This window comes from Pteropus medius, unplaced genomic scaffold, assembly GCF_902729225.1.
Source record: "Pteropus medius unplaced genomic scaffold, Ma_sr-lr_union100, whole genome shotgun sequence".
NCBI classification, from domain to species: domain Eukaryota; kingdom Metazoa; phylum Chordata; class Mammalia; order Chiroptera; family Pteropodidae; genus Pteropus; species Pteropus medius.
This window is the reverse complement of record NW_024354875.1, coordinates 39,427,535-39,452,251: the sequence shown is the minus strand read 5'-3', so window position 1 is coordinate 39,452,251 and position 24,717 is coordinate 39,427,535. Positions and strand designations below refer to the sequence as shown.

General features: G+C 34.8%; 1 protein-coding gene across 1 annotated transcript in view; it reads right to left on the bottom strand.

Annotated features, from left to right (window-relative positions):
- ITGA4 (integrin subunit alpha 4) overlaps positions 1-24,717 on the bottom strand; it is a 73,014-nt gene that overhangs the window by 21,248 nt on the left and 27,049 nt on the right. Inside the window, exons 11-16 of the mRNA XM_039855247.1 lie at positions 16,470-16,564; positions 14,920-15,010; positions 14,279-14,324; positions 13,752-13,906; positions 11,063-11,217; positions 1,834-1,983 (exon numbers count right to left, since the gene is read on the bottom strand). Coding sequence (XP_039711181.1) covers positions 1,834-1,983; positions 11,063-11,217; positions 13,752-13,906; positions 14,279-14,324; positions 14,920-15,010; positions 16,470-16,564 — 692 coding nt within the window. The remainder of the gene's footprint in view (positions 1-1,833; positions 1,984-11,062; positions 11,218-13,751; positions 13,907-14,278; positions 14,325-14,919; positions 15,011-16,469; positions 16,565-24,717) is intronic.

The window sequence follows — 24,717 nt, the reverse complement described above, 5'->3', positions numbered from 1 at the left end:
AAATTAATAAATCAGATAACTCCTTATTTAATCTCTTCTTAAAGAGTTCAGTGTGAGAGTTAGTAGACTTAAATGACAAATAATTGCAGGGCTAAAAGGACTAAGTTCTTCCAATAAGTAAATTTGTTAGGTGAAAAAATTTTTTTCTTTCATAACACTTGTGGAAAAAAAGTTTAATCGAATTGCGGTAGTAATCTATGTTAAATGCTTAAAACCTGTTTTGCTAAGGTGTTCTTTGTCGAGTTCCTCAAATTTTTTGGTGCTACAGTGTGACTCTACCTATTACACATAAGCATGGCACTTAATTTTACAAGTGGTGAGACAGTGATTTTAAATTTTTTGAAAATAACCAAATGTAGAAATTTAGAAATTTCACTTTGCGAACACCCTAAACAAAATTAAATGATAGCCTGTCAGAGAGGTTCCAGATTTATTTAACTCTGAGCATTTTAATAGGACCCAGAGATACAAGAGACATGGGACGACCCAAGTTATAAGGTGGACAAAGAAAAAATGGAGAGAGGAAAAGGAAAAACAAGAGGCATAGGTGAATGAAGGAGAGAGGCAAACAAGAAAGGTAACAGGAGCCAGGTACATGAAACAGGAAAGGATGAGAGCGCTGCCGAAGAGCGGGTCAGACCGCAGACGGCCTGTATCTGGGAGCAGAAGGAAAGCACAAATCTTTCTCTAAATCATTCGGTAAATAGGGATTTTTTTCCTACCACTCTTGTAACACAGGTCATTCTAAGAATCAAAATGTGAATTATTCTAGTATAGCTACAAATTGCTAAGATTCTGGTTCGTATACTTAATGATACATTTAAAATTGGTTGATGTTGCAAGGTGAAGTTCAATGGAAGAGTGAAAAAAAACTGACTTCCAGAAATATTTTCAGATATGAGTATAAAGAAAATTAGGTTTTTAGTTATTATCTTCATTCGATCTAATATTGTAGACTAGACAATGGTGATGTAAGCTCAAGTATCTTAAAGTGACTTGGCAATTTTTTCGGGACAAGATACGAACTAGATCTTTAAATGTCCCTTTCATCTGTCACATTTTGTGTGCCATTGGTGCACATTTTAATAATGAATGCTTTTACCATAACCCAAAACATCTTGCTGACTATGTCTTTGTGTTGTTGGACAGAAAAGGTCTGAACAACTGGACTCCCGATAAGAAGCGCTGTTGGTGAAATTGATATATTTTGGGATAAATTAGAAAAAGCAGTTTACTGGTTAGAATGCAGGGCCATCTCAAAATGCAATTGGTCCTGGGATGTGGCTGGAAAGCACACAGTTAAATTTTAGAAGAGAAATTTTTGTGCAACCTAAATACATGTTTATAAATGAGTAAAACCCAGCAAAGGAATTTGACTAATGAGACATGAGTGAATCTGTGGGTGGGGTAAGTGAGAGGGAGACAAAATGAGAGAGAAGAGACAGAAAATGAGAAAGAGAAAGATAAACTGAACACATATGATGACACTGAATAACTAACTCATGAACGCAACTCACTTCCATTATGAATGCTCTCTAGTAATTTATTTTCTTCACTGGCAAGGCATCAAGAAGAGAAAATGAACATTTTATGTATATGGGAAACCACTGCTATGACTAAATGCATATTTTTAAATATTCAGTTCAATATCCTAAAAGAAATACAAAAAATAAAGAAAATGAAAACCAAGACATACCATAAATCTTTTATAAAATTTAAATTCATAAAATTTTAAAAAATCAGAGTTCGTTTCCCTAGAATCATGCAATATTTCAAAAAACAATTCTTTGGTTACACATTGCATAATTTTTGAATAAAGGAAAATATTCCTACTGTTTTTTGAATTATGTCTTTTTTGTTCTTCTGCTGAAGAATTGGCTGAAGTGGTGGGAATTCCTCTGTACTTCGTTTACTGATGACATGATGCCCAAGGTGGTAAGCAGCTTCAATCTGAATCGGTGTGAGGATGTCTCGCACATCTTTCTAAGGAAATTTAAAACCATATGAATTACTAATAAAAATAAGCATATAAATTAAAAGAGAGAGAGCTCTTTTTCTGCATAAGGCCGAACACAACACATAGAAGTCAAAAGAAAAGCCTTACCTTTTCATCCAAATTGCTAAAAAAAGGTTGTATATATTTTCTCATATTACAAAAGTATTCATGTTCATTAGGAAAAACAAAAATAGTATAAAATATGAAAAACTATAACCATCCAATAGTAGTTATAAGGGTCTATATTTGGGTATATTTTCATCCATGGTATTTCTTACACATACTTTTAATAACTTGACATTATGACTTAAATATTTTCTATTATAAAACTCTTTGTATATCATTTCCAAGTGCCAATGAATACTTTATTCTCTTTAACATTTCCCTGTAATACACTTATAGAAATATTATCTTCTCTCAATTTATTCAAATTTTTAGATCTCTCAGCAACATTTTGATATAATTTGATTCATTTGACTTCATGTTTATTATGAAACATCTTTTTTTTTTGCTATTCTTTATGGACCTTTTCCAATTATATTTTCTAACAGGTTTTGAATGGTATTTGGGAAAGTAACTTGTTTCATATATTTAATCTTTATCCTATTCACTTTACTGAGTCTTTTGCTAGTTATTATATAACATTTTTTCTAGGTTTATTATGCTTTTACTCTTCACAAAGAAGGGATTTTTGGATTTATCTATCAATTACACAGAAATCGTAGCCCATTTGGAATACGTTATGCTCTGTATGACATTCTTTTAAATTTAATCTTACTAATTTTTAGTTATAATTGACAGACCTCCTAGTGAGTAACGTCAGTGGCCCAGGTTTCTATCTTAGATACCTCAGGATTGGGATATGGCTTAAACAGTACTGTGTAAAGGTAAAAAAGAACGGATTATTTCCAAAGTTCATAAATTAGTAATCCCTAATGGATAAAAAAAATCTATCATAGAGTGTATTGCTGTGCTACTTACATCTATAACTTTTGATATCAATGAAGTAAAATACATATCACACGAAAGACTACATCTATTCTGTCTTTATGTAATTCTTTTTAAATGTAGTTTTTTTCTTCTTTTCTCATCATTTATGATATTATCAATATATGTATGCAGTGGTGAAAGGCAAGTGGTCTGGAGGCAGAATACTGGGGTTCAGATCTCAGGTCCATCACTTATTATCTATGTAACCTTAGGCAAATTACTTAAATCTGTCTGTGGCTCAAGGTACCTCATCTGAAAATGGGAATAATGATAATGATGATGGTGATATCTACAGCTTGTTTTTGTGAGGATTCAATGGTTTAATATACACAAAACACTTAGCACTATGCCTGGCACTTATTAGGGTCTCAATAGATGTTAGACATTATAACTATTATGTGTACGTCGCTTCGAAATGTAGCTAGATAAGCTAATCAAGGAATTATTGAACTTCAGCTTCTTATAAGAAATTCTGGTGAACATTTGGAAGGAATCAGAAAAATGAAAATTAGACTAGTGCCAGCCAATGAACATTAAGTAGAAAATGAGTTATATAACAAATATTAGACTTGTATTCATTAAGTGGTACCTGGAAGATTTGGAGTATGAATTGGAGTACTCAAGATCTCTCAGTTTTGCAATCGTATATATCAAGATGATTTTATTAAATTACTTGATAAGTGATCATCTCAATACAAAACCTTGACCATCTACAAATGCTGCAAATCAAGGCCCAAATCCCAAGTTATCAACTTGTGAAAACAGAACAGCTTGAAGCCGAGTATTACAATAGCAAACTTGATTAAACTATTCCCTAGGTGTAGGAGCTAGACAGCCACTGATTGTCCCTCCACATGTCCACTGTTTTAATTCTTCTCAACAAGCTTGCTTTGACCAAATCACATGTTATCTAATTCATACTAATTTTCCACAAGGTCTTCTCTACAGCTGGTGTATATTACTTTCATTATCCTAATTAGCTATTAATTATGCTTTTCTCACAATATATAAAGTATACATGCACTCTTACAAGAACTGTGTTTGACAGATATTCACACTTATTTAACTTTAACAGCTCCACCTAAGGACAAAAGCTATATTAAAAATATCTAAAGTGACTAATTAAGCAGTTTAGAAGAAAAAAGTAGATTTGCTTAAAATTTTTGATTTGAATGGGCATTTGCTATCTATATTAAAAGTAATGAAGATTGCATGCTACATTTTTATGGACTATTACATAAAATAGGGCACCCACAGTATGTAAATTAGCACATGCCTGAAATTATACAAAGTCTACCTTTTTGTTTGACTTTCATGGAAATTTGTATTTATAGCCAACTTGAGAAATGAGACACAGGCCCATATCCTACTACTGTGCTCATGTAGTGAAAGAATTTATTTAATGGGTGGGGCCAGAAATATTTATAATATTAAATAAAAGTGATATTGAAGTATAAATATTTAAAGATATCTATTCATGGACCTACTGTGTACAAGGCAGGCTCTGGGGACATAAAACTGAAAGTCATTATCTACTCACAGTCTATAACCCATAAATCCACACATACAGTGTGGGGGATGAACATCCTGATATATGCATACCGCAAATATAGAAGAAGGGTCACTAATCTATACTTGAAAGGGGATGGGAAGGTTCTTAAACAGAAGAATTTTAAACAAGGAATATGATCAGATTTGAGTTTTTGAAATGCCCCTCTAATATGAAATGCCCCAATGGGGGAATTGGCTTGGGGAGGAAGAAGGCAAGACTGAAGCATAGATTAAAACCTAAGCCAGCAAAACCGTGTGTAATTATAGTTACTTTATCTAATATGCTTGGTTTAGAAGGTAAAGAACTATCAAATATCTGGTACTACAATTTTCTGAGAAAGATAACACTCCAAGACAGGTATCCTACCCATTATACTAATTGAACATTCCCAGATTTTCTTTCATAGAATTCTTTAAGTGGCACTGAGAACACATCATCCATAAATTTATTAAATATTGATTGGCTCACTGTCTTCTGTAATGAGTTGTGTTCATTCTAAGAAATACAAACATGCAAAAGATAGATTGCAAAGTCTTTGAAGGCAGGATACTAACACAAATTAACGTATGTTGAAATAACCAACTCACTCTAGAATACCATATCAGTATAGTTATATAGTTTGCTTGCACTTAGATTTTCAGCAGAATGTATGCATATATGGATCCATAGTGTGCTATAGTTAAAATATAACTGCTTTGAAGCAAATGACACTTCATTAAACTATGTACTTACGTAAACAAATATATAATACATTTAACAATCAAATTACCAATCAAATACACACTTTCTTGAAGTTATTATTGAAAAAGATGGATTTTAGAAGTCACCTAAAGACCTATATAACAAAATAAATTCCTTTTTTTCAAAAACCCCAAATCCAGAAATTAGAGAAACCAAGGGAAAAAAGAATGAACTAATTTACTAAATAGGTAGGCAGATTGATTTCATGATTTTACAACATGCTAAAGCCACTGAGCTCGTCGAATTTCAGGATACCGACAGACATCCCGGTTTGATGACTAAGCTAGATCTCTTTAGCTATTATTGGATATAGTGTAGGCAGGCAGGGAATCCTGTTACTTCATTTGTTATCCAAGCATAACACCCTTTTTCTCTTCTCAAACATCAGTGAATATTTTGATGCAGAGACTCCAAGTTCAATGAAGAAATATCATCTATGAGAACCTTAAGGCATGTCACTACCATAGCTGCTTCGATATTTCCAAAAATTGCTGCCATTTGTTGTTGGGTTTCTCTAAACCAAATAGCCTCAAAATTATCTCTCGTCTTAAAATTTTGTCCTAAGAAGTCTCTAAGATCTAACAAAGTTGTGTATTTGAATACACCAAAGACAAAGGTGCATTTTCATGTGCTTACACAGATGGGGAAATGTTTTCAGAGGGAAAAGTAATGTCTAATAGAAGAGAATTTCATTAGATAAAACATGGAAATTTGTATTTATGCCCAACTTGAGAACTGAGACATAGGCCCATATCTTACTACTGTGCTCATGTAGTGAAATAATTTATTTAATGGGTAGTGCCAGAAATATTTATAATATTGAATAAAAGTGATGTTGAAACCTTGAATGAACTCTCAACTCTAAATTCTAGATTCTGCTTTTGTAAAATCTGATAATTTTATGGCTCCAATGGCAAAAAATGAAAACTTGGTTTGATTATGAGCAACTAAAATGGAGTTTTTAAAGAAAAAAACAATTTTTGCCTTCTTTTCTATTTTTTGAGGAAAAATTTTGATCATTTATATAAAACAATTGTGATAACTGCTTTAATTATGAGTAGATTAAGTAAACCTGAGAAAACTGATGTGCTTACCAACCAGAAAATGACCGTATAGTCTAAGAAAAATAACATATCAAAAAATGTACATGCTAGTGATATAGATGGTTATTAGATTATTAATAATGTCTCCTATATTTCAAGAAGATCCAATGTGTAAAACTAGAGAATATGCGATAAAAAGAAAAGGATTTAATAAAAGCCAAACTTTTATGATGGGATTTAGGTTTAATAGCCAAATTCTCTACCATCAGAGAAATGACAGATTTTGTAAATAAAAGCAGGTTTCAAGACTTTCATTTATATGAGGTAACCAAGGAATTGTGAGCAAGGATAATAAAATCAAAATTCAATCTTTTCCTCAAGTTTAGGTCCTTAATGGCTTTTACATGTATTTATCTTTCCAGCTCATTCTCTTGAATACTCAATTCCAACAATTTGCTGATCCCACTGGGACCTTCAATTCAACTTTTTCCCCTGTCCCTCACCCTCCTGACGTCCTTTTTTGCCTTATGCTGCTTGAACTTCCTGGTGAACACTCCCTTGCACGCTTAGACTCTCTGGCACCTTGGTTGCTTCACTCATTTGGCAAACGACAACCTTGGTCAAATGTTATTCTTCATCTACTTTCACCAATAAGGTTAAATGACACTGGAAAAAGCCATAATCACATAACCATCTGACTAATTTCACTTTATGACCACAAAGTTAGACCCTAATGCCATTTTACAATCATATTGTACTTCCTTACTCTCTGGTTCTCCCAGAAGACTACGCCACATCTTAAACTCCAAATACCACTTATCCCATCCCTACTCAAGCTAATGACTTTGCTTCTTACTTCACTGAGAATGTTAAAGCAACCAAAAGAGAACTCCCACAGTCCACACCATATCTGTCCAGCACCTGCAAGCATACACACAGATAAACTACGCATGTGCCTATCTGGAACCAATCCCTTTCATTTGTACAATTAATTCCTTTCATTTGTACACTTAATCTCACCCCTCTTGCCTACTCAAGAACTTTGCTCCAGCTATTCTCTCATTTATATCATAAATATTTTATTCTATTGGAACACACCCATCATTATGAAAACATGCTATTTCTCTTATCTTAAAAGAAAAACCCTTCATTCCACTTCTCACGTCAGCTACTGACTCCCAACCCCATTTCTTTGGTCCGGTTAAATCAAAACTTTAAATCTATACTCTGTTCCTAATTCCTCTCCTTTTTCCCTTCTACTGCTGTGAAATGCTGTTGCCACTATCACCAACAGCCTTCGCATTGCTAAACCCAATGGTTAGTTCTTAGCCTTCATCTTATTTGACCAAGCAGCAGCACTGAAAACATTGTCTTGCCCTCCTCTGTGCTCTGCTTTATTCATTTCGCTTCCAGGATGCCACAGGCTCTTGCTTTTCTTCCTTACTTTACTGACAGGTCCTACTTATCTCCTTTGTAAGCTTTCTCTTCTCTCCAACTTCTTCAGGTCATAGTACCCCCGAACACCGACCTTCACCCTCTTTTCTTCCTCTGCTGCTCAGCCATCTCATAGGGCTTGAAAAACCATCCATACGCCAAAGATGCATTAAGCTATATTTCCAATCCTATGCCTCTCCTTAACTCCAGATGAGTATATACAAGTATTTAATATTTACACTTGAAAGCAAAACAGGTTTCCTCAATTCAGCAGATCCACGACTCCAGAATTTTCCACCCAAAAGTTATTTCCCTTGCATATTATCTCAACTGATGAAAACTACATTCTTGTAGTTGCTTGGGCTAAAGACCTTGGAGTCCCCTCAGAACCTCTTTCTCAAATGCCAGATGTCTCATCTGTCAGCGAATTGTGTAGGATCTTTCTTCAACTATTTCTCACCATGTCCACTGCCAACACCTTCAATGGAGTCATCTCTCACCTGTGTTATTGCTGTATCTCTTCTTCTACCTGTCAATCTTTGGTCCCCTGTCTAGCCTCAACATAGCGGAGTATTCCTTTTCATTACTAAGTCAGATCATGTCGCTCTCTGCTCAAAACTGTGATAGATCCTCATTTCATCCAGAGAAAGTCACAGGTCTGATATGATCTTTTTCCACTACTCTACTCCAATTTCACTTTTCCAGCCATCCTTGCCTCCCCCATTATTCCTTAAAACAAAAAGGCATATTCTTGTCCTGAGATATTTTCCCTAGCTCTTCTTTAATGTTCTCCCTCTAGATCAAGGGTTCTCAAAGTATGGTTCCCAAGCCAAAAGCATTAGCATCACCTGGGAACTTTGTATAAATGCAAATTCTAAGGCCTTGCCTAAGACCTACTGAATTGAGAACTCTAGCTTGGGCTCAGCAATTTGTTTTACCAAGTCTTTCAGGTGATGCTGTTACATGCTAAAGGTGAAAACAACTGTCTTAGGTATCTACACAGTAACTTCTTCACTTCAAGTCCTTACTCAAATGTCACTTTCTGAATGAGGCCTACTCTGACCACCCAATTTAAAACTGTACACTTCATTCCTTCCATAGAACTCTATAATTTTTTGAATTCTGCCTTTTTTCCTTTTTCTATCACTCATGTCTTCTTCTAAAATACTGTAAAATTTACCTTTTTTTGTTATTGTTCATCTCACCCTAGACTATAAGCTCTATGAATGCAGCATTCTTTTTATGTTTTATTCGCTGATCTACACAAGTGTCTCAAACAGAACCTGACACATGTAGGTAACTCAAAAAATACCTATTGAATTAACTGAGTGGATGGGCAAGTGGAGCTTAACTGATAGAACCAATGGGAGCAACTACACCAGGAAAGTGTGCCTAACTAGAAAGCAAAGAGCCCCGAGAGGCAGGGTGTGCAGGCCTGAGTACGTAATTAACAAGGATCACCTCATTTCATTATTAGGGATACAAAGGCAGAATGCATATGTATATTAAACACTCCTGATACTGGATACGTTCTATAGAACAAAGGAAAAATCTAGGCATTCTGACCACTGCTTGTCTTCTTTTCTTCTGTTATTAGGAAGACAGCAGAATTCAGGTTGCTGTTCTATTCTTTCATACCGTGTAAGTATAGCAGTATTGTAATGTTTACGAATGCCTTGGGTACCAGGCTGGTGGGGCAGAGAACACACTCATTAAACTCCCGTACTTTCCTAAGTAATAGCTAGAGCTCCTTGATAGAACTCAAGGTTGGTTCAGTGGTTTCTGTAGTTCTTACATCCTACTTGGGTATGTGGTGAGAGGGTTGCTGTAGCCTTTTGTCTTTCTATGTATGAATTTTAAAGAGTCCCAAGCAAAAGCAAGGTAATTTGGGACGGGGAAAGAAAACATTGGATGAAAGTCACTTTTTCTCTAAACCTACTATGTACCAATCTCAGAGCTAAGTGTTTTGATTGACGTTGACAATATGGCCCAAAGTCAATGGCTGTAACCTGCTGCTATCAATACCATGGTAACATTTGCAAGTATATAAGAAACAAACATAAAAACCTCTGCTAAATTGTCATTTCTACCACAAATTTATTACAAAGTATACGATTTTGATGAACACTTACTCATAGGAACAATGCCAAGAAACATAGGTCTGAATAAATCAGATCAATTTACTACCAATTATTCAAATTCAACACAATATGTTTCTTTGAGAATGTCTAATGTTGGCCCTTTTATTGCCTTTAAAATGGTCTCAAAGTTAGTCTCCAAAACTGACTAACCTAAGTAAAAGGTTAGGATTTAAAAACAAGAACCTCTTTAATCTTTACCATATAAACAATGGCTCCATTAATACCATTTGATACTTTTGTCTCTCAACCTGCTAATAGCTTTATTCCAGTACAACAATAAAAACTGTTAAGGGAAATGAGGAAAGAGCACAGGGGTTAGTGCATTTGCTTGGAATAAATATCTAAGGGAAAATTAAGTTCTAAGCTGAGGCTACTATTTGAAATCCCCAGCAGGGCTCCTGGAAATTGTTTGGCTTTTTTTTTTTTTCTGATGAAGTACACCATTCCCTGATGAAAAAGACTTGGCACTACTTCATATGATAAAATTTGACCAAAGCAAGGTACGTGATCAGTCTGGGAATGAGTGTTTTAATAAAAGAAACATGAAATTGGCTATGCTTTGGCAGGAGAGACCCCAAACCATCGTGAGAGCCATCGCCCTGGCCCACAGATAATCCCTACCACACTGCAACTGTGCAAGTTCCCACTGACATCACAACAATGCTGGCATGGAGACAAAGGCAAAATCCAAAAGCAGTCATGTCAGATTCTGCTTCCTTAGAGGCACATGAAAAACAAACCAACTTCCCCACCTCTTAACTTTCTCTGGCACTTCCCCTCCTTCCACCTCTTGCTCCTCCCCAAAAAGGAAAACCCTACCCAGGAATAGATTGGAGTCACAGCAAAGCTGTTCAATATGTCCATTTCTAGGCAAGTGTATAAACAGGAATAAGAAAATTGCAATTGAAAGGAAAAGGCAATTCCTTAAAAATAGTGATGTAGTAAATATAATAAATGTGAAATAAAGAAGATGCAAAAAGTGGACTTTATCTAGCTCGCAGGTTGTCTAACGTTTTGACTCTGGAACAATAGGTCAGTTAGTTCAGCGGGGGAAAACACCTGCTTTTAACCACATTTTATAAAAAGATACCAATTCACTAAAGTTTTTACTCTACCTATAATATTGAAGTTTACGTATTCATTAATAAAAACTAGTTTACATTACCCGCATAAACGCTTGATGTGTTCTACAGTTAGCAACTGCGCTTGATACTTTCATGCTTCCTGTAATCACATCAGAAGTTCCATTAGAAGAAAAGTAAAATCTCGATGGAGTCTCTGCCTTTCTGTTCACATCCAGACTCATGTTATAAAACAAAACTGCAAAGAATGTAGAGAGAACTGCAATTAATATACGTTATCTAAAAGCATTTATTATTTTTAAAGTGATGACAGTTTTGGAGAATACTGGAAATATCTTAAATTCTCTTCATTAGCTTTTTAAAACTAATCTGAACCATGGAAGAGGGAATTTAAAAATACAAATTTTAAGTTTTTGTAAATATAAATGTATAAACTTTTCTCTAGTTTTCTATTTTTAACATTAACATCTTCAGTTATTTACTTAATCCTCCTATGTGTAAATGTTTCAAAACTACAATACCATAATTGTGTTACTAATAATAAAAGTCCTGAGTAAAGTTTCAGATTTCTTTAGAGTCTTGTCTTTAGAACATCCAACTATGGAAGTACAGGCAGAGTACTGTGCTCGAAAGTCACTTGGAATATTTCCATCTTGGGTGGATAAATGTCATACTGTTTAGGTTCATTTACTTTCACTTGTTTCCAATTTGAGGGGTTATTTTTCTTTTGATTAATTTCTTTAAATGTAAAGTGAACACGTAATACAGAAGTCAAACATATAGTTTACTCAAACACATTTTCTTTCTCAGCCTTAGGCCCTAATTAAGCTTCCCCATGTTTTTACTGATTTTTAGTTTGAACTTTGTTGATTCATGCAAAAATGAACAAGTATAGACATTTGATAAATATTTTGGCAGATTGGTAAAAACTTATTTCAAGTCTGATGTAGCAAATAGCCATCTGCTAAAGATTTTCAAAAAGCAAAGATAAGGAGAATTTACAAGCCAGCAAACCAGATCTTACCAAGAAAAAGACATTTCTTGAATCTAAAAGGGATCTCTGCAAAACAAGCTACATCTAACAGTGCTGCGATGTCACTAATATAGGAGCAATAATTCATTAAGTGATATTTTTAAGAATTTATATCATTCCTGAAGTGTTCATTTATACGTTAGGAGTAACTTACTCTTTTGGAAGGATTTTATCTGCTTATTTCAAGGAAACCTAAGTATAAAATGCATACTACTATTACTATTATGAATTTCAAATAAATCTTTCAACCTTCCTTTTATTTATATAATAGTAAAGTCTACATCAACTGTATTCAAAATTACAATAACTGAGATTTGATGCCTCAGATATGAAGTTGTAATTGAAATAGCCATCTGTGAATTCATCACTCTGAGTTCAGACAAAAAGTAAACGAAAAAAGGGTGAATGAAAACCCACTCACAGTAAGAGTTAAAATGTCCTGGTGTTAGTAAATATGCTCAACATGTAAATTATTTCTCCCAAGGAGTCATTTTGCAACTATAAAGCATGTTTTTGTAACAATGCTGTGATTATTTATGAATTTCATATATTAGTTTTCAGCTAATTTTTAAAAATCTGGCCACCGTGGAATTGGTAGTACAACAAACACTGATATTACATTAAGAGAAATAATCCTATTTACCATGTATCTTTCAGATAATCCATCAGCTTGTCTGTATTACCTTGTTACAGCAGTCATGCTTTCAAACTGCCACTTCTCCAATCAAGAACGGGATGAAGGTTTTGCTCAGTGTTCTATCATTGCATCTCTAGCCAGGACTTTTTCAGAGCACTATAAAAATTGAGTCTGATTGAAAGTAGATTTGCCAGACTCATTCTGTACTTCTCATGACAGGCTAATTCAGACTGGGACTTCTGTTACAGACCAATAGTTTGGGTTCAATATTTGCTGCCCTTCATGATATTTAGATGACAACAGCCTACAGGGTCATGAGTTCAATCAATTCTTGATAGGTCTTTTGGGGCTCATTAATATTGTGAATTATTGATGTCCAAAAGATAAGGCCAGGTATGTTTCCCCTTACTATGGTTAGTTTCATTAATTATTCTAATATTTGCTTAAATGTAACATTTAATTAGGAACATTAACTTGTTAGCAAAATTATACTTATGAAGTCACATATTTGTGATTTGGGATTAATCACAATTTTAGATGAGTCATATCAATGCTATGTCTCCAGAGCAAATAACTGAGAGTTGCCTACCTATAGGGAAACGAGTATAAGCTCTCAGGAGCTGATAGTCATAATAAATCATTAACAGATATGTATTTGTGAAAATTGGAATCAGGGTCTAGACTCCAGATAAGCTTCTTCAATTACTCAAACAGGATAGAACATGAAGAAAAGAATCTTCTCCTTCCCAGGCTTTCCAGCTTAAGCTGACTCCAGAAGCCCACTAAAACAGAGGAGGAGCTGTGGCTGTGCTGTTCTTTCTATTCTAAGATCTTACAGATTAAGCTCAGTTAGTTCACTTTAATTAATATAGCAAGTGATACCCTTAATTTGCTTCTTGCCATAACCTCTAAGCATCTATAGCCTCCTAATGTGCTCCAGTTAGAAAAACGAGGAAGAAAGGTGTGTTATCAGGTGGCTGCTCTCTCCTCCCCTAAAGCATACCTCCAAGGTGAAACAGAGTGAAGGCTCAAAAGAAGATCATGAGATTAATGAGTAGAGCACACATTCTGTCAGGCATTAATTCTGTAAGGGCGCCCTTACCAATATAGCCTGGAACCTTTTTGCCCTTGTATGAGAAACAGAGTGTTAAATCCATGCACACAGAAGGCAATCCGTTTTCAATACAGTCAAAATTCGTTCTATTTACTGATTCAGGATGGTTTAAAGAAGCTTCGACAACTACTACAGGTCTTGTCCTAAGGAGGAAATAAAATTAGCAGATTTAATTACAGAATTATTTTTCCTAGAGAATTGTATTTGTCAGTTTCTATTGACCAAGTGGTTTCATAAAACTGCTTTATTAATAGTATGTGCACACAAACTCAATTATATTTCCATGTATGAATCGAGAAGAATTCTCATTTAAGTCTCTAAAAATATTGACTTTGTCTAATGATTTAATTATATCTATGTAAGGTGGGAAAAGTATCCTAAAGTTCAATAGTTAAATTTTGGAATACCAAAAAGAATGTTATGAGGTCACCACCACTGCTGATTTAAAAAAATTGACTCCCATTATTTACAATTAAGCCCGATTGTCATTAAGCAGTGAAATGTATCAACCTTACCTTAGCAACACAACAGAATCAGACCGAAAAGCACCAACTGCTACATCTGGGGGATAAAAAACAATACAGATTAATGATCATCATTAGTCAAAGAGAATTACTTTGCAGTCATAAATATTTAACTACATGTCACCTTTTGACTATATCAAAACACTATTTACAGAAAATTAATTAGAAAAGATATGCTTACATCTTAGGATTCATTCCACATTATCTGAATCTATTCATTTACAATGCCATTAATTCCCTTTATAATATAAACCTAAACTTAATGATATGAAGATAGGCTTGACTAAAACAAATTCAATTTTTGGACTAGAAATATTCACCCAGAAATTTTCTTTCAAATTACAAAAAAACCCCATAAGTTTTCTTTTCTTTCCATATGTCTGATTTACTTTTATGGGTGCTTTTCATTTTTTACAAGAAGAATAAGACATTAAATAAGTAACAGTGTAAAGTTCGGAAATTACGTGATCATTTCTGACCCACCCTTGAATTCAAAAGAGCTTGAAAATGAAGGAAAAAAAATTATCAATAAAGTCCAACTCTTCCATACCAGTTTTATGTATTTCTCAATAAAGCAGCATCCACAATAGAGTTTATTCCCGTTTATAAAATCAGGTAAATTCTATACTCACCTACATATCCATTATTATCTGCATCAATTTGCCCAGATATAGACTGTCCAAACATACTTAATGATTTGCTGATTTGAAGTCCTTCAATTCTCTGAAAAATAGGTAAGTTGAGTGAGAAGTGTTTTTGAACACCTAATATCCCAGAGATGCAATGATTTAGTTAATCGAGACTTTCCATGTCCTGGCACATTTATGGACAAAATATGTTTTAGTTAAGCCAAATACTTGTGTCTAAGAGAAATAAAAGTTTCCAGCTTTCAGTGGGCAGTCGACATCTATTTTGTGACATGAAGAAAATCACTCTATTTACTTTGTAAAGAAAGAGAAATTATGTACTATAGATAATCTAAAATGGCCCTGACTCCCTCTCCCCAGTCTTCTTTCAGGCTCTATATTTGTTTTCCTGACCCTGAATTACAAAACGAGTAATCTGAAATAAGACATCTCTAATCACTTACTGGACCCTACAACTGAGGCTTATGATGAAAGCCACCCCATTTAGCCAGCTTGTTTCCTACTATTTGCCAAGGACAACTCGTGTTATGTGCTTCCTATTCCATGTGTCTAATGCCACGTACAGATAGTGATTTATAAATATCAGGCTGCTATCCATACTAAGAATATCAGTATCTTTTACTAGACAAATAAATATTTTTCATGTTAAATAGAGAAAGACTTGCTTGCTTTTGCCCAATCAGAAATAACAGTATTAGCTAATTTTCCATAAAAGTATCTTTGGGAAAGCTTTTCTTTGCATGTGTATGTAGCTTTTTCTATGCACTGAAATAGCCTGATTTTTCAAATTATAAAAGTGAAGTCAGCGTTAGATCAGGGAACTTTATTAAAGTGCTATCGTCTTACTATTTTGCACTGAAAGGAACACGGTATATGAGTGTTTGCTCTCCGTGTGTGATCTCCATGAAATATGGGACTTAGCCACAAAACACGATAGAGTTAATCAAATCCAAATGGTTTATTTGGAATAGTATGGATATTACCTCAGAACATAAAGTTAATGAAATGCAGAGAGAAATATTTAATAGGTTAAAGACAAACTAGAATGGAAGCAAACCAGAACTCTTATTTACGGGGAAAAAGTGGTTCCAAAGACTTACTAATGACTTTAAAAATAAGACCATCTACTCTTATATGAAAATGGTGAAATACAATATTAAGTATTTGAAAAAGCAAATTAAGGAAAATAAGTCCACTTAACACTGGAAGTTTTAAGGAAGCTTTTACGGACAATGCTTCCAAAGTTGCTTTTTTTTTTTTTAACACATATTTTTCTGATTTGGCAAATAAATGTTAAAGAATATAAACTCAAGGGCTTTTGAAACATGTTTGATATGTGTGCCTTCCTGGATTCTTTCTCAAATCTAGGGCAGTGCCAGCATGTTCTTGTAATAAATGCTGAATATTCCTTCATCATCTCCTTTACAAAGAATGTATCTAGTATTCTTTTGAGCAGTATTAGAAGTTTCTCAAAAGATTTCCAATTTTTCTTCTTTTTCTTTTTGCCAATGCTTCTTTTGAAAATTGTCTCCTACCTGTGAGAAGGCTGATGAGATCCCATCTGCTCGGCCGTTGTAAATATAAATAGCGCCTCGCAAGTCATCTTCTTGTGGAGCTCCAATAGCAACATCTATTCAAGAATTTAAATGGTGGAAAAATAAATTCTTGATACAAAGAATGTAACTGAAAACTTTCATGTTCTTTAATTCATATAAGAAAACTCCTTATAAAAAAACACTTTCCTCACTAGATAGAAAAATATTACAAAATACCATCATCACAACAATATACAGGGTTGTACAGAATAGTGTGCATGGAAGAATCAGAGTGAACGACTCTGAGAGGCAGTCAGTCTAACAGAATGATTAAGGGCATGGGCTCTACAGCCTGATCTTTGAGGCCTGACCCCAGCCCTGCCACTGTGCCCAGCTGTATTACGCTGGGCCCAATTCTTAACCTCTCTGTATTTCATCTGTTCCCTCAGCAATAACACAGGATCACAGGAGAACTCACTTTCTCAGCATAGGACACCATTCACATAAAGTACTTAGAGCAGCACTTAGCACATAATTATTACCACGTATGAAGAGCATAATAGAAGAATCTTTATTTTGAGCTCTAGGCTTTATTTGCAAAATGACTTCTAAATTAATTCCTATTCCAATGAAAATAATTAAGGTGTTTGTTAAGAGTATCTGTATACACACAAAAACCAGATTTCAGAAAATGGATCTGTTCTGTAAGATAATTGTATCACCATTATAATACTAGGAAGAACAAAATTGGTCAGCTCACATAAAAAAAGAAAATAGAAACTATGAATGACATGGTTGCTTACATGCTATAAATATATAGCACATAGAGGGAAAAAATCACATTCTACAGCTGTAAGAGCATTTCATTTTACTAAGTACTATGTCTGTTTGGGTATATTCATATTTTTGTTTTCTTATTAATAAAAGCCTAAAATAGTTTCTCTTTAGGATAATTCATTTCTTATCACTGTTTATCAGATTTAAAACCCTTTTAACAACTATAGTGGTAGTCTTTTACTTATTTCAATACAAATAAAAATGTCTTCAATCTATAACTCTATGCCAAATACTGCACAATTTTAAAACTGCAAAAGATTTTCTATTTTCATCTAAAAATAACTGATGAACACATACTTATTTTGTTTAGCCATATTAAGGCGACTCTCCTTTGATTTGTGCAAATTATTTTAAATTTTCACATGCAAGTATATCCACTGATTTATTCAGTCAGTGGACAACTATTGGGCACCTACTGTATTCCAAGAATTTGCAGGAGCTGATAATACAGAGCAATAACACAAAGAACTGATAGTCTTGTTGGGAAGAACAACAAATTAAAAACAGAATCATAATGCAGCATGCAAGAAGGTGGTGGAAATTAGGGAAGACTTCATAGATGATGTGCAAGCTAAGATTCATGTAGTAATAAATCATAGCCAGGTGAAGAAAAGGGAGAAGACAATTTAGACAGAGGAAATAGCCTGTGCAACAGCAAGAGAGCAAGAGGCGGCATGGCACTCATGAAGATTGGAAATTAGTTTGGAATAGCTGCAGACTAAATACACATAGTAACATAATAGAGAAGAGCAGGAAGAAAGAAAAAGAAAGGGAGGGAAGAGGAAGGTAAAGAGAAGGAGTGAGAGGAGAACTATCCTATAGCCACTGAAGACAAGATAGTTAGCAATTTCATTAATTAGGGCTGGGTATATATATTTCAGTCACTGTAGCTATTCCTAAGTAACTAGAATTCTAAACCTTAATTCTTAATGATAGTGTGTGAAAAGTCTGGGTTATGAAGTTGTTGATACACTGAAATTCTTGCAGTATAAATTATTAGCTCTAGTGATCTATATTGAAGCAAATATCTTGATAATTCAGATGAGCCTTTTCAGCTAAAATAAAGGGTATATTCCGTCTTTGGCTACCTTATAGAAAGATCCAAAATCTTATTTCCTAGGATTACACTTGGATCCATTTTGTAACATACTATCATTACATAAATGAGGAAAATACATTTGAAATATACATATATTTATATAAAATAATGTTTTTCTATGTTATGCCACTCAATTCGGGACCCAATGTACAGAACAAATACTGAGATCTTTGGCAGCTGTTTTTACTTTTCATCTGAACATTTTATTTCATTCTGTTAGTATAAATCATAATTATCATTAACATACTCATAATAATCTTGAAATCAGCTAACACTTATACAATGTTTACAATGCAGGCACTGTACTGGGGGCTTTGCACATGTTAACTATGTAACTTTCACAACAACTGTATCAAATATTTTTTGATCCCCACTTTTAACAGGTGAGGAAAGTACAGCAGAGAGTGTAACCTGATTAAGGTCATAGAGCCAGGATGTGGATTTACACCCTGGAGTCTGGCTCCAGAGCCTGCTGTCTATCACCTTACTAATACAACCATTAACAACAGAGGTTACAGGAGAAGGGGTAGTCCAAGACGGTGGTGTGGGAAGATCCTGAACTTACCTCCTCCCACAGACACACTAAATCTACAGTTGCGTATGGAACAATTCCCTCCGAAAAAGACCTGAACACTAGCTGAACAGCTCCTTCACAGCAAATAAAAGGGGCATTGAGACAGGTAGGAGAGGCAGAGACATATTCTTGACAAAAACGGCACCCCTGGTGCAGCAACTCATCATTGGGAGGAATTTCACAAAGCAGTGGCGTCTCCCTGAGAAGTGAGGAGGTTATGTCCCACAGCAGGAACCCCAAACCTTGGGAAGTGCACTGAGACAAACCCCTAAAATGTCTAGCTTTGAAAAGTAATGAAGCTTACGTCCAGGAGACCCAAAGGGCTGTAGTGTACTGAAATACCACTTGTAAAGGGCTTGCACACAAACTCACCTGCCACAGTGCAAAAGCAGCAGTTTGAGAAGTGCTTAGCCTACTTTGGAAGAAGATTCATTTGTTAATCTTAAAGAGTCCACCAGAGAAGCAGGGGCCTATTGGGACTCCCCCTGGGACAAAGGTGCTGACAGGCATTACTTTTGCACACTCTCTCTAGCTTGTTAGGGGAGGCAGATGCTCATAGTTCCTGAACTCTCCATCTGCCCTGCTAAGGCCAGCAGGTGTGTGTGGCTCCTGTATTCTCCTACTGCTCTGCTAAAATTGGCAGAAGCACATGGTTACTGTGCCTTGAGAAACCTGGCAGGTGTGTGCAGTTCCTGTGCTTTTCGATGCCCTGCTAAAGCCAATGGGCACACACGATTCCTGCACTCCACTGATGCCTTGCTAAAGCCGCCAGGTGCATGCAATTCCTGCAGCCTATCAGTGTCCCGCTAAAACCAGAGGGCAAACCCCACCCCTATATTCTTGAGCTACACTACTAAAGCTGGTGGTTACATGCAGACCACATGGGACACTCTCCTTGACCGCCTGGTTCTGGTGGCCTAAGGGCTTGTATTCCTGAGTCCCACAGAACTGTAACAATCAGAGAGAGAGTTCTGGAAGGCTACCACACCCAAGACAATGTACAGACAGCAGAGTGAAACACAACCCCAGCCTCTCAACAGGCCTATTTACTTGTTCTGGAACTTCAGCCTGAGGGGCAGACCTGGATTTCCCACACATCTAGAGGCTATGGTAGTGCTCTCAGGGAACTCAGGCCAGGAGACATCATCTTTGTACTCTCCCTATGCCTCACTACAGCTTGCTGGTACCTCCCAGAGAAAAGTATATGCACTTGTTTGGAGCCTCAAGTTTTGCAACAGTAACCCAGGAAACACTTCCAGATTACCGGCTCTGGAGGCCAGCAGGGTTTATGATTGTGGTCTCTCAAGAGTGCATACATGAGCATACTTTGAAAACTATAACCTGAGCATCTGACTTCCATTCAGCCCAAAACTAGGTGCTGACTGAGATCCCTCCCTTCAGAACCTAACAGATCTTGGCATACCTTCAACAACTGGGACCTAGCAAGAATAAATCAGGCGCTTAAATAATCACAAGGGTTCAAAGAACAAACAAACAACAACAAAAAAAACGACTCCAAGAGCTAGGGCAAGATTGACAAACGATCTTGATATACACAAGGCCACTCCTTCGAAACAAGGAGAGGTAGGTGTTTTATCTAATGCATAGAAACAAACAGTGTCAAGCAAAATAAGAGAACATATGTTCCAAACAGAAGAACAAGATAAAACCTCAGGAAAAAAACCTTAATAAAATGGATATAAGTAATTTCCCTTAAAGATAAAGAGCAAAATAATGGTCAAAAAGATGCTCACTGAACTTGGGAGAAGAATGGATGAACACAGAACTTTTACAGAGACAGAAAACATAAAAAACATACCAAACATAAGTCATAATAATTGAACTGAAAATAAGCTAGAGGGGTTTAACAGTGCACTAAATGAAGCAGAAGAAAGGACCAGTGAGTTAGAATACAGGGCAGTTGAACTTGCCCAAATAGAGCAGCAAAAAGAAAAAAGAATTTTAAAAAGTGAAAATAGCTTAAGGGACCTTTGGAACGACATTTGCATGATAGGAGTCCCTGGAAGAGAAAGAAAAGGGCAGAAAACTTATTTGAAGAAATGTGGCTGAAAGTCCTTAACTTGGAAAAGGAAAAAAAAATCCAGATCCAGAAAGTTCAGAGACTTCCAAATAAGATGAAACCAAAGAGAGGCACACAAAGATATGTTATACAGTAAGTAAATCTTCACTTAATGTCACCGATAGGTTTGCTTAAAGTTGCAGTTTCCAGGAACCTATGTATAACAAAACTAGATTTACCATTGGCTAATTTATGTAAATAAGAAACAAGTTTTTACAGCATACTTCTGGTCACAAGAATATCAAACTTCTAGGTAAAGACCCAAAACACTGCTAATATTAAACATTGAAATAAACTTGAGCTACACATACATTTAATAAAGATTAATAAAAAGAAATAAGATAATTATTTTCCAACCCACTTATTCTAGTCCAGGGTCACAGGAGGCTGGAGCTCACAAACACACCTACACTCATACTGGGACAATTTAGACACATCAATTAATCTAATGTGCTATACCTTTGGGATATAGGAGGAAACCAGATTAGCCAGAGAAAATCCATACAAACATGGGGAGAACATGATAACTCCACACAGACATTGGCTCCAGCTGGGAATTGATTTTTTTCTCATTAATGTTATAATAAAATGACATTGAATAAAATGATGTTATTCAAGGACTTGTTGTAATTAAAACTTCAAAAAGCTAAAAAGAAACTCCCAAAGCAACAAAAGAAAAACAAATCATTATGTACACAAAAACAAATGAAAAAAGCAAACCATAAGGCTATCGGATTTTTCAGCAGAAACTTGCAGGGAAGATGTGAGTGGTATGACATTTAAAATGCTTAAAAGGAAAAAAAACTTCCAACCAAGAAACTTGCAGGGAAGATGTGAGTGGTATGACATTTAAAATGCTTAAAAGGAAAAAAAACTTCCAACCAAGAATACTCTGGTCAGCTAGGTTTTCATTCAGAATTGAAGGAGTTTTCCAGACAAGCTATAGCTAAAAGAGTGCATCACCAACTAAACCACCCTCCTAAGAAATTATAAGGGAATTCTTTAAGCCAAAAAGAAAAGGAACTAATTAGTAACAAGAAAACATATGAAGGTATAAACCTCACCAGTAAAAGTAAATCTATAGTAAAGGTAGTGGATTAATCATTTATAAAGCTAGTATGAAGGTTAAAAGATGAAAGTAGTCAAAATAACTATAACTACAATAATTACTTAAGGAATACACAAAATAAAAAGAAATTGTCAACAAAAACAAAACATGGGAGAGAGGAGTAAAAATGTAGAAGCAAAAACCTATGGTAGATACACAAAAGATAATGAGAAAAATCCAAACAACACTAAAGTCATCAAACCATAAAGAAAGAGAGCAAAAACAGAGGAACTACAAAACAACCAGAAAACAATTAACAAATGGCAATAAGTACATAGTTGTCAATAACTGCTTAAATGTAAATGGATTAAATTCTTTAAACAAAAGACATGGGGTGACTCAATGAATAATAATAATAAAAAAAGACCCATCCATATGCTACCTACAAGAGACACTTCAGATGTAAAGGCACACACAGATTGAAAGTGAAGGGGTGAAAAAAGATGTTCCATGTAAATAGAAACCAAAAGAAAGCTGGAGTAGTTATACTTAATATTAGAGAAAACAGACTTTAAAATAGAGACTGTAATAAAAACACAATATTAGAGAAAACAGACTTCAAAATAGAGACTGTAATAAAACACAAGGAAGGGAACTGCATAATAAAGAGGTAAATCCAACAAAAGGATATAATAGTTGTCAATATGCATCCAATATAGGTGCACCAAAATATATTCAGCAAGTATTAACAGACCTAAAGGGAGAAGCTGACAGCATACAATAATAATTGGAAACTATAATACTCCACTTACATCAATGGATAGATTATCCAGACAGCAAATCAATAAGAAACATCAGCTTTAAATGACACATTAGATCAGATAAACATAATAGGTATATACATAGAACATTCTATCCAACAACAGCAGAATACATGTTCTCAAGTGCAAATGGAACATTGTCCAGCATAGACCATAAGTTAGGCCACAAAATAGTAATAAATTTAAGAAGACAAATCATTTCAAACATCTTTTCCAACTATAATGGTATGAAACTAGAATTATAAGAAAAAACTAGAAAAATCACAAATATCTGGAGACTAAACGACATGCTGCTGAGCAACCAATGGCAGTAACAAAGAAATCAAAGGAAATAACAAAATATCTTGAGACAAATGAAAATGGAAGTACAACATACCAAAATCTATGGAATGCAACAAAAAGCAGTTCTAAAAGGGAAGTTCATAGAGATACAGGCCTAGCAAAAGAAAAAAGAAAAATCTTAATCTATCTTTAGATCTAAAGCAACTAAATAAAGAACAAATGAAGCCCTTAATTAGTACAAGACAGATAAGATCAGAGCAGAAATAAATGAAATACAAACTAAAAAGACAATGGAAAAGATTGACAAATCTGAGTTGGTTCTTTGAAAGATAAACTTTAGATGGACTCATCAAGAAAAAAAGTATTCAAATAAAGTCAGAAATGAAAGAACTGATACCACAGAAATAAGAAACATAAGAGATTACTATGAACAATTACATGCCAACAAGTTGTACAACTTAGGATACATTCCTAGAAACATACAATCTGAATAGAGCAATTACTAGTAAAGAGATTGAATTGATAATCAAAAGCCTTCCAACAAACACAAGTCCAAAACCAGATCACTTTGCTGGTGAATTCTATCAAACATTAAAAGATTTAATACCTTTACTTCTTAAGAATTTCAAAAAATTGAGGAGGAGGAAATGCTTTCAAATTTATAAGACCAGCAGTACCCTGATACCAAAACCAGACAATCACTCACACACACTCTCACACACACACACACACACACACACATTCACGAGAGGGGGAGAGGGAAAAGAAATTACAGGCCAATATCCTTGATAAACACAGATGCAAACCCCTCTCCAAAATATTAGCAAACCAAATTCAACAATACATTAAAAGGATCATATAGTCTGACTAAGTGGGATGTATTCCAGGGATGCAAGGATGGTTCAACATCTGCAAAATCAATATGATTCGTCACCAACAAAACCAAGGACAAAAATGATATGATCATCTCAATAGATATAAAACAAGAATTTGACAAAATTTAACACATATTTGTGATAAAAATGCTCAACAAAGTGGGTATAGAGGGAATATATGTCAATATAATAAAAGCCTTATATGACAAACCTATAGATAGCATCATACTCAATGGTGAAAAGCTGAAATTTTATCTAATATGAACAATTACAGAATGATCAATTTTGCTGCTCTTATTCAACATAGTATTGAAGTCCTAGCCAGCGCAATTTGGCAAGTAAAAAAAATAAAAGAGATCCAAATTGGACAGGAAGAAATAAAACTGTCACTATTTGTGGATGACATTACTTCATATATAGAAAACGTTAAAGACTCCACCAAAAAACTGTTAGAATAAACAAACTCAGTAAAGTTCCAGGTTATAAAAATCAATATACTAAAATCTGTTGCATTTCTAAACATAAACAACAAACTATCAGAGAAATTAAGAAAATAATCCCATTTACACGTGCATCAAAAAGAATATATTACAAAGCTATAGTAATAAAAACAGTATGGTACAAAAATTGGC